The 10,203-nt window shown below is 42.3% G+C and overlaps 1 protein-coding gene across 1 annotated transcript; it reads left to right on the forward strand.

The window, feature by feature from the left end:
- The first annotated feature begins 1,058 nt into the window (after positions 1-1,058).
- ttll10 (tubulin tyrosine ligase-like family, member 10) lies at positions 1,059-10,203 on the forward strand. Its single transcript, XM_021566369.3, has 11 exons — positions 1,059-1,577; positions 2,058-2,220; positions 2,335-2,453; positions 2,669-2,789; positions 3,090-3,175; positions 6,616-6,802; positions 7,503-7,674; positions 8,219-8,359; positions 8,547-8,663; positions 8,784-8,877; positions 9,193-10,203. The coding sequence occupies exons 1-11, from the start codon at positions 1,109-1,111 to the stop codon at positions 10,026-10,028; spliced, it is 2,505 nt and encodes an 834-aa protein (XP_021422044.3). The 5' UTR covers positions 1,059-1,108; the 3' UTR covers positions 10,029-10,203.

A 10,203-nucleotide genomic window follows, 5' to 3' on the forward strand; every position in this document is an offset into this window, starting at 1 on the left:
CCCCCACACACACACACACATTGCTAAAAATGAATACAATTTAAACATATTTATTTTTAGATCACTACTTATTAAATTGAGTCTGGAAAGAAGGGGACATTTATGGAACAAAGACCCAAGACAAGGTGCGATGATTATTACAACACAAAAAGGAAAGAAATGCCCCCTGGATACTTTGTGTGCACCCTCCAGAAAATATTATTTTACACTTTTGCTAGATAAAATGCATTGGAAAACTGGCAAATCCATTTTGATTGACACTCTGTTCTCATATTACTATAGAAGCCACACCACAGGCTTACTGGCAATTAATATTGAATGACACTAAACTTGGAGGTGGGGTGCATGTGGGATTCATATCCTTGACTAGTATATCTTGTGGTGGTATTGTTGCAAGATTCAATCTAGAATTAGCAACTGTTGCCAAGGCACCCATTTCCCAGGCAACCAGTGGCTGTTTACACACTTTCCTAATCAGTTTGTCCTGCATTGGCTAAACTGGCTACCAGGGTGCCAGTAGTATTTTATACAGACCAAAACCTACATGGACTAACACTGAATTACAGCATATTGACTTACACTATTTCATTTGTGCATGGGCAATTTTTTCTCCTTTTTAGGGCCTCATGTGGACCATTGGATGAAATGCATAAAAAGAAAAAGCTTTTGTTTTGGACCTAAATAGCTGCATGCATAGCTGAAATCTAAACGCATCAGTGCTCAACAAGACCAGCTCAAGATAAGGTCAGAGGTCATCACTTACTGCCTACCCACTTCTGCTAACCACTCGATTCTGCAAATTGCTCAATAGGACTACATTTAATGCATTTTGCGATATATTAATTAATCTAATTACTTGTCCTTAACATTTTTATTAGCTATAAAGCATAAAGGAATAAAACAATTTGGCAAATGTACTAGGCTATGAATACAGTAAAATACAATTTGCTTGACATTGAGATTAAATTGCATTTTGTGAGTACATTTACAAAATGGTATTTCTCAATAAAAAATAGAATAACAGACATGCAAGAAACTACAATTAAACAGCCATCCTTTTGAATCTTATCCATAGCTTTAGTTTCACACTCCAGTTAGTACCGAGTGCATGCTGAAGTGCAGCATGAGTCAGCTAACTCCTGTCTCCAATCTTGAACAGGGGGGGTGTCACAGACTGCGAGAAGGAGAGGGGTGGTACGGTCCGGGTGCCATTCTCAATGGAAAAACTCCTGTTACAGTACTCCACTACTCCCACGATCTGGGTCAGCATCAGTGGCAAGTGATGTCATCTGAGAACTTGGTTGAGCCCTGCCCTCAGGGCGAGACAGGGGTGAGAGGGCTCCCAGAAGCTCAGCTGGCCTGTGGAGACAACACGCCCCCGGAGAGACAGAGCCAGAGAGGGACACAGGAGGAGGAGGTGGGAGACAGCGGGTCCCTGGCCGACAACAACAAGATACAGGAAGTGACATCAGAACCCAGTGAAGGGGTAGGCCAACTGCAGGAGGACCCACAGACAGGTCTCAGAGGTAACCAGGGGACGTCTGCAGCACGGAGGAGCGGGGAGGATGGAGGGCCAGGTGTGTGTGGAGAATGGTGGTATTCTGGTGGTTCAATTCAAGTTTTTTTCTCATCAGGTTCTAAAAATCGAATTTGTCTGTTAAAGTTTTCCGATAATAAGTAACAGGAGAGGCATATAAACGACCAGTTAGTCATACAGTGGTGAACAGTTCTTATATGCTTTAGTGAACAAAGATAAAAGAAAAGCTAGAATACTGAAATGAAAAGGAATGTTCAAAATCAGCACTCAGGAACTACAAAGCTGATGAAAGCAATATTATTTATTATGGTTTAGTAAACAAGACCTTCCTATCTAGAGTTGCCACCATTTTAGTTACAGTACATATTGACACTTTTTGAATAGAATTTGGCACTCAGCAGTTCAAGTGTGTAAGCGTGCATGTTCTGTACGAGTGTACGCATGTGTGTGTTTACTTGTGTGTGTGTTTGTGCGTGTGTGTATGAGTGTGTGTTTTAATCCATATCTCTGGGTGCGGCAGGTGTGTGTCTGGAAGAGCAGTGCTTCAGTGGGAGCAGGAGGAGGTCTTCCCCCAGGGGGGTGGTGTTACTACCGTATCCAGAAAGGGAGAGGGACAGGCGGACAGAGGAGCCCAGGGGCCCCCGGTCTTTCTTCTTCTTTGGAGGAGGGAACGGAGCCTCCATGTAAGTCCCTCCCCTATTCCAATGAAGTGAAATGATAAGACAATTCAACGTAGGCCTTAATTCAATCTGTTGAGTGTAGCCATTTTTTGTATTGACTACTTTTATTCAATGTAGAGTAACCTCCTATTGTGAGAGCAGAGGATGGCAACGGATCTACGACAAGACTAGAGAAGACTTTAAACTCAAGTGGTGCGAGATCAAATCCCCAGTCACCTATTACAATTTCAAAGAAGGTAACTGTACTATACAAGCTCATATGGTTCACTCCACAGAGGTATCAATACAGTTACAGTTACATAAAATGTTAATTCAGTCTTGAATATTTCATGATAAGTGGCAAATATATATCTGGGTTCAGTGTTTGAAATCTTGTCTCTTTTGTAGAAGACAACAGATATAAAATGACTATATGAAGGAGAATGGTTTTTAATATGTCATCATGTCGTAGGTGAACAGCTCCTTTACCAGATCCCCAACAACAAGGTGCTGACCACTAAGATCGGCCTCCTTAGCAGCCTTAGGGAGTATGACCGCTTCAGCAGCAAGGTCAACCACGGTCGGGGACTGAGGTGAGGCATCTGAGACAAAGAAGGTGCATAGACCTCTCACATTATAGTCCTGTAAAATACTGTATCTCTATAGAGTAGTTACTAATGTCTACTTCCAATGGTTACATCATCTAATGGCTACTTCTATAATAACTTATGTTAGTTCCCTTTATTTATTTTTTTACTTCACTAGGGTATTGATTTTCCTGCATCCGTTTTAAATCCAGTATTGAAAATAAGATAACACTTTTAAAAAGTGGACTATCCCTTTAAGTAATACAGTGACCTTTCATCTAATGGCAATACTTCTCTGCCTTGTAGGAGGTTGAAAATTGAGGAGTTTTTCCCCACCACCTTCCGCATGGACATGAGAGATGAGAGAGAGGCTTTCTTTGCCCAGCAGGAAGGTAAAAATTGGCCTAAGTCAAATACAACGCCTCCAGTAACATGATAACATGTCAATACTAGCACACTACAATACAGGTTCAACAAGATTCTGTAGGGGGCTACAGTTGAAAAAGCAACTTGTGCTTCATGGAAAAGACAATGAAGGCAAAGACAATGAAAATAAATAATGCGTAACTGACAGATGTGTGACACAATAGTTGTCCTGGCGATTTGAATGTATTATTATTTATTTATTTTTATGAATGGAACATTAAGGTACAGCACTTCAGTTCCCAGTAGGCTATTGTGATAAAATCACAAAAGAAACCTGTTGTGTTGCTATAGAGAAATGTTGGCAGAGGGCATGTCTGAGAGACATGTAGTGAAAAGCCATGACACCCACAGTCCTTCAACAGTGGCTACCGCCTCACTGTAGCAGGCCTTCCACCATTGCTCTTCACCTCATTTCAAAGCTGTTCATGTCAAAATTCAAAAGGCACTCACACATCTGAGCTATCTTTGTTGCAGATGCATGGTAACAGTTGAATAAGATGAGAGAAAAAAGAAGAAACCTGCACAATGGTCTTGCTAGTATCACTGCTCTTTATTAAGCTTTAGGTATTGGCCTCAAGGCATTTCGAAACCTGTTCATTTCACCTTCTGCAGTTAGGTTTGTTAAAGAGGCAGAAGGGTTGAAGAAGAAACTATGACACAGTCAGTTCTCCCAGTTCTCCCACACCAATAGCACAAGTAGACGTATGACTCAGCTGCCATAGAAGAAGGATGCAGTATAACTTGCAATGTGTATCATCATGAAGTTAATAGTAACTTTAATTCTAAAAGTTAAAGGATAAATCCACTCAAAAGCTATATTTTGGTATTTTTTCATTAGTCCATTGTTAATACAGACCCCGAATGTTTGCATGTCAGCAGTCAAGTTTTCAGGATGTTGGACTTTCAAGAAGCAAAGTGCCACTTGCCACATGATCATGATGATGCAAAATGCATCATCATGATGGTGTGGCAAGTGCCACTTTGCTTCTTGAAAATCCTATAATTGTTCCTTTAAGTTAAGAGGATGACAATGATACATCTGCATATTATATATTGAAACAGCATCTCTCAAGCCTACGGCAAAATTACAACAATCAGTTGAAATATAACATGCATATTGACAACAATAAGGTTTAGTCTGCTTTGTGACATAAATAACGAATTATTGTGACACATACAGTACCAGTGAAAAGTTTGGACACACCCACTTACTCATTGGTTTTTTATTGATTTCTGTTTTCTACATTGTAGAATAATAGTGAAGACATCAAAGCTATGAAAAAACACATATGGAGTCATGTAGTAACCAAAAAAGTGTTAAACAAATCTAAATATAATTTTATATTTTATATTCTTCAAAGCAGCCCCCCTTTGCCTTGATGACAGCTTTGCACACTCTTGGGATTCTCTCAACCAGCTTCACCTGGAAAGCTTTTCCAACAGTCTTGAAGGAGTTCCCACAAATGCTGAGCACTTGTTGGCTGCTTTCCTTCACTCCACGGTCAAACTCATCCCTGACCTTATCAATTGGGCTGAGATTGGGTAATTGTGGAGGCCAGGTCATCTGATGCAGCACTCCATCACTCTCATCTCTTGGACAAATTGCCCTTACACAGCCTGGAGGTGTGTTGGGTCATGGTCTTGTTGAAAAACAAAATGATAGTCCCACTAAGCGCAAACCAGATGGGATGCTGTATCGCTGCAGAATGCTCTGGTAGCCATGCTGGTTAAGTGTGCCTTGAATTCTAAATAAATCACAGATAGTGTCACCAGCAAAGCATCCCCACACCATCCCACCTCCTCCTCCATGCTTCACGGTGGGAACCACACATGCAGAGATTTTATTTTATTTGACCTTTATTTAACTAGGCAAGTCAGTTAAGAACAAATTCTTATTTTCAATGACGGCCTAGAAACAGTGGGTTAACTGCCTTGTTCAGGGGCAAAATAACAGATTTTTTACCTTGTCAGCTCGGGGACTTGAGCTTGCAACCTTTTGGTTATTAGTCCAACTCTCTAACCACTAGGTTACCTGCCACCCCTATCATCTGTTCATCTACTCTGCATCTCACAAAGACATGGCGGTTGAAACCAAAAATCTAAAATTTGGACTCATCTTGGTCCAAGCAAGTTTCTTCTTATTTGTCTCATTTAGTATTGGTTTCTTTGCAGCAATTTGACCATGAAGGCCTGATTCACTCAGTCTCCTCTGAACAGTTGATGTTGAGATGTGTCTGTTACTTGAATTCTGGGAAGCATTTATTTGGGCTGCAATTTCTGAGGTTGGTGACTCTAATGAACTTATCCTCTGCAGCAGTTGCAAACCTGGGTCTTCCTTCCCGGTGGCGGTCCTCATGAGTGTCAGTTTTATCATAGAGCTTGATGGTTTTTCTGACTGCACTTCAAGAAACTTTCAAAGTTCTTGAAATTTTCTGGATTGACTGAACTTCATGTCATAAAGCAATGACGGACTGTCATTTCTATTTGCTTATTTTAGCTGATCTTGCCATAATATGGACTCATTCTTTTACCAAATAGGGCAATCTCTGTATACCACCGCTACCATGTCACAACACAACTGATGGGCCCTAACACATTAAGATGGAAAGAAATTCTACAAATGAACTTTTAACATGGCACACCTGTTAATTGAAATGAATTACAGGTGATTACCTCATGAAGCTGGTTGAGAGAATGCCAAGAATGTGCAAAGCTGTCATCAAGGCAAAGGGTCGTGTCACAAACGTTATAATAACTGGACCAAAGCGCAGCGTGATCTGGGTTCCACATCTTTTTATTTCTAAGTGAAACTCACAGCAAAACCAAAACAATAACTCTCAAAGCGAAACGTGAAGCTAATAATAGTGCTAACAGGCAACTATCCATAGTCAAGATCCCACAAAACACAAAAGGGGAAATGGCTGCCTAAATATGATCCCTAATCAGAGACAGGCCAACATATAAATATAAATCACCTAGATGACCCACCCCGACCTAACCAACATAGAGAATAAAAAGCTCTCTATGGTCAGGGCGTGACAGGTCACTACTTTGAAGAATCTCTTTGTTTAACACTTTTTTTTGGTTACTATAAGATTCCATATGTGTTATTTCATAGTTTTGATGTCTTCACTATTATTCTACAATGTAGAAAATAGTTCAAAAAAACTTGAATGAGTAGGCGTGTCCAAACTTTTGACTGGTACTGTAGGTAATGTAGTCAGCAATTTCTCACTATTTTGAGATATTCTAATAAGACATTTAAAAAGCATTCCCACATCTGAGTTATATTGTTGCAGGAGCATGGGAATGATGCGAAAAAAGAAAGCACACTGCTCTTGCTGGTATTAGTAGTTTCATTCAAGTTTACATGATATATTCTAATAAGACCATGTTGCGTTGCTAGGTATGTGTGATGAGGAGACAAGCATGTGGATCTGTAAGCCCACGGGCCTCAACCAGGGGCGAGGCATCTTCCTCCTGAGGAGCCAGGAAGACGTCTCGGCCTTCAGACTCAAGCTGCAGAACATCGCAGAGAGCCAGTGCAACAGGACGCTGCCTTTTCGCTTGCCCCAGGCACGCATCGTGCAGCAGTGGGTGAACACTAGGGCTGTGAACACTACTTTATAAGAACGTTCAGTACTGTGTCTGCAAAAACAAAAGGAATTGCAGATTATACTATCATCAAATACATTCTACAATTCTGATTTTATTCGATGTGGTTATACTGTAGTAATTCTCCATGAATTGCAAAACTGCCATTGTCTGCCATATTCAGTTGACGAATTGGATATATTATTACATTTCTACCAACAGAGGGAATGCAATATCTGTTTTTAAAAGAGCGATGTACTAAAGACGGGTTGGTTTATTAGCAACAAAACCGACGCGTGCGCAACTATGCGGCAAAACAGACGGTGTTGGCATAGATTGTTGACAACATGTAAACTATATATAAATAAAGTTTCACATAGAGCACCTCATCTCTCAAATACATCGTTACAGTTGTTGGTTAGCTAGCTCATGAATTTGAGACATTTGGCATAGACGAAACATCAGTGAAAACACCTCAACCAAGACATGGTATCAATAACAATGAACCGTGCGCATTGTTTTCGTGCCGTTCTCAGCCTTGTATCTATTGCGACAAGGCTCTGGGCCTGTATTCAGAAAGAGTATGCATGCTGATCTAGGATCCGTTTTTCCTTATCATAATGAATACGATTATTTGGACAGCGGGGACGATCCTAGATCAGCCAAGTGGATTATAATGTATATCTACTGTTTCCTCAGGTATGTCCAGAACCCTCTGCTCTTAAAGGGGAGAAAGTTCGATGTGCGCTCCTATTTCCTCATTGCCTGCACCTCACCCTACATGGTATTTTTTCGCCATGGTTACGTGCGCTTGACCTGTGACCTTTATGACCCCAACTCTCCCAACCTTTCTTCCCATTTGACCAATCAGGTTAGTAGAAAAAATATGCTTCTCTTTCTTGGTTTACAAAATTATTTTGCCTCCCCTGAGCAGGATAGTGTTTTTTTTTGCCATGAATCTTGTTCTGGAGGCAGCTCTACAGAGTGGTCACTAGCTGATTTTAAACCAAACTCTAACTCTAACCTTAACCACACTGTTAACCCTAATGTCTAACCCTAACCTTCAATGAAGACAAAAAGTAAAATAAAAAATAATGAATCTTTACAATATAGGCAATTTTGATGTTGCAGTTGGCCTGTCTAAAGGGAAAATGCTCAATTCTGCTCCAGGACAACTCATGACAATAAATATCAACCTGCTCCCCTGACCTGCAAGTTTAGTGACATAAGCAGAGTATTACTATTTCAGAATCAGGTTGTCAACAGATGCATCTCCATAGGATACTGCATGAAAATAGACCAGAAACCAGGTCATAAAATAATGGTACCAATCAAGTCTCAAACTGTTGGCCCTGTAACAACTCCTCTCTCTGGCCATTCATGTGTATCCTGGTCCCCCTTTTGTTTCCCCACAGTACATGCAGAAGAAGAACCCTCTCTACAGCGTGCTGAAGGAGGAGACCGTCTGGTCCATGGATCGATTCAACACCTACATCAATGACAAGCTCAGTGTTGCCAAGGGCCTGCCTAGGGACTGGGTGCTTGGCGCTTTCGCCGTGAGTTTTATCGTTTTTTTTAGGTTTACATCATGGTTAAGTTAACCCTTCAGGGACCAATTATGAAAGCATCATTGGTGTTATTTATAGTTAAGTGATGTGATTTTACTCCTGGGAGAGACTACAAATGACATCCTCTCCACCCACACCTTTGTGTCTGTCTGTCTGTCTGTTATCCATTCATTAGAAGCGAATGCAGCAGATCATGATCCAGTGTTTCTTCGCTGTGAAAGCCAAGCTAGATCGTAAACTGGGGTACTTTGACCTGATTGGCTGTGATTTCATGATTGACGATGACTTTAAGGTCGGCAAAACACCTCATTGGTTTTTAATGTAAAGTGTGTGTGAGTTTCAAAGTATTTGTGAGCGGTTGGTCAAACTAACAGTTGATGTGCTTGCTGTGCCTTTGTCTGTCCTCATCTAGGTGTGGCTGTTGGAGATGAACTGTAACCCAGCCCTCCACACCAACTGTGAGGCCCTGAAGGAAGTGATTCCCAGCACTGTTGTGGAAACTTTGGGTGAGCACACACTACTGTTCACATGACTGGCTTAATTAGTTCTGTTGGACTATGATATTACCTCAAGAATTTGACAAGATATCCTCAAATGCAGCTGATCTCAGAAATAAGCTCAGTTCGGAAATACTTTTTTTGTCTTTGTAATTCAAGATAACGAGATGATGTGTCGCCAGTTCCCCTTTAATTTGTTAGTTTGCCTGTGTGTGGCTTCTCTCTGTTTTTCTATTGGAGAGTTGAAAATAGCCTGATATGTGATAGCTACTACCCAGCTGTAGGTTAGTCAGCCCTTACAGCCTTATGCCTTATCTCCTGTAGATCTGACTCTGGAGATCTTCAACAAGTGTCGCTGTGGACTGAAGCTGCTGCCACTGGCCAGTCAGAGGGACTTTGTGCTACTGTATGATGGCGAGACTGCCCATGTCCCTGTTCTCAGCCGCAGGAGCAAAACAGCAGTACCCCTCCAAGCCCAGCACCCAAAGAGTGCCTCCACCCAAATGCCCTTCACCACCAGTAGGATTCAGAAGACCGAGTCTGTAGCATCAGTGTCTCGGGAGAAGTCAGTGAGTGAAAACACATTTTCTCCTGTAGCCATGAAGGCTGTCTTGGTACCCCTGACTGGCAATGATGCCACTGACCATCCTGCCCCTGTCACTACACACAATGATCCATTCCTGCAGACCGGTCCCAACCGACTCACAGGCCCAGCAGGGGCCCCCAGACCCCATCCCACCCACAAACCCAGTCCTCGGCCCCTCAAGCCAGCCCAAGCCCGCGTGGAGCTCCGGCTCAGCAAGTGCACCTGGCAGCGGCGATCGGGGAACTCAGAACATCGCAAGCCCTCAGATCTCCTGTGTGTGAAGGATACTTTCATGTCCCTGTCCACCCCGGCTCTGACTGAGGGCTCACGCTTCTCTGTGAGACGCCTGCGGGGCACCAAAGCCTGCCACCCCGACCAGGAACAACCCTTCTGCTACTCCTTGAGGCCCACACAGTTCCGCCTGGCCAAGCCCGGCACCAGCAGCCCCGTGTGGACAGACAAACAGGACAAGGAAGGGGAACAGGAGGGAGGGGGAGGCCAGGAGCCCGGTGTAGACACACAGAGTACAGCCAAGGAAGAGAAAGAGGACAAAGAGCACAGGGAGGAGCTGTGATATACTCATACTGAGACACTCAAACCTGTCAAAGTATAGGCTTAACGTTAATCATTTTGGTTTGTGGGTAACAATATGCATGGGTGAGGTTGGAACCTCGCCATGAAAGGAATCCTACTTAGCTTTTTATTACAGAATATTTTAAATGAATAAAGTATATTTATCTTCTCAAAAA

This window comes from Oncorhynchus mykiss, chromosome 16, assembly GCF_057628025.1.
Source record: "Oncorhynchus mykiss isolate SJ-2025 chromosome 16, ASM5762802v1, whole genome shotgun sequence".
Taxonomy (NCBI): Eukaryota; Metazoa; Chordata; class Actinopteri; order Salmoniformes; family Salmonidae; genus Oncorhynchus; species Oncorhynchus mykiss.

Coding starts and splice junctions, on each gene's coding strand:
- ttll10 (XM_021566369.3), top strand. CDS start 1,109: ATGCTGAAGTGCAGCATGAGTCAGCTAACTCCTGTCTCCAATCTTGAA. Junction 7,675..8,218: donor CTTCCCATTTGACCAATCAG/GTTAGTAGAAAA, acceptor GTTTCCCCACAG/TACATGCAGAAGAAGAACCC. Junction 8,878..9,192: donor CACTGTTGTGGAAACTTTGG/GTGAGCACACAC, acceptor TATCTCCTGTAG/ATCTGACTCTGGAGATCTTC.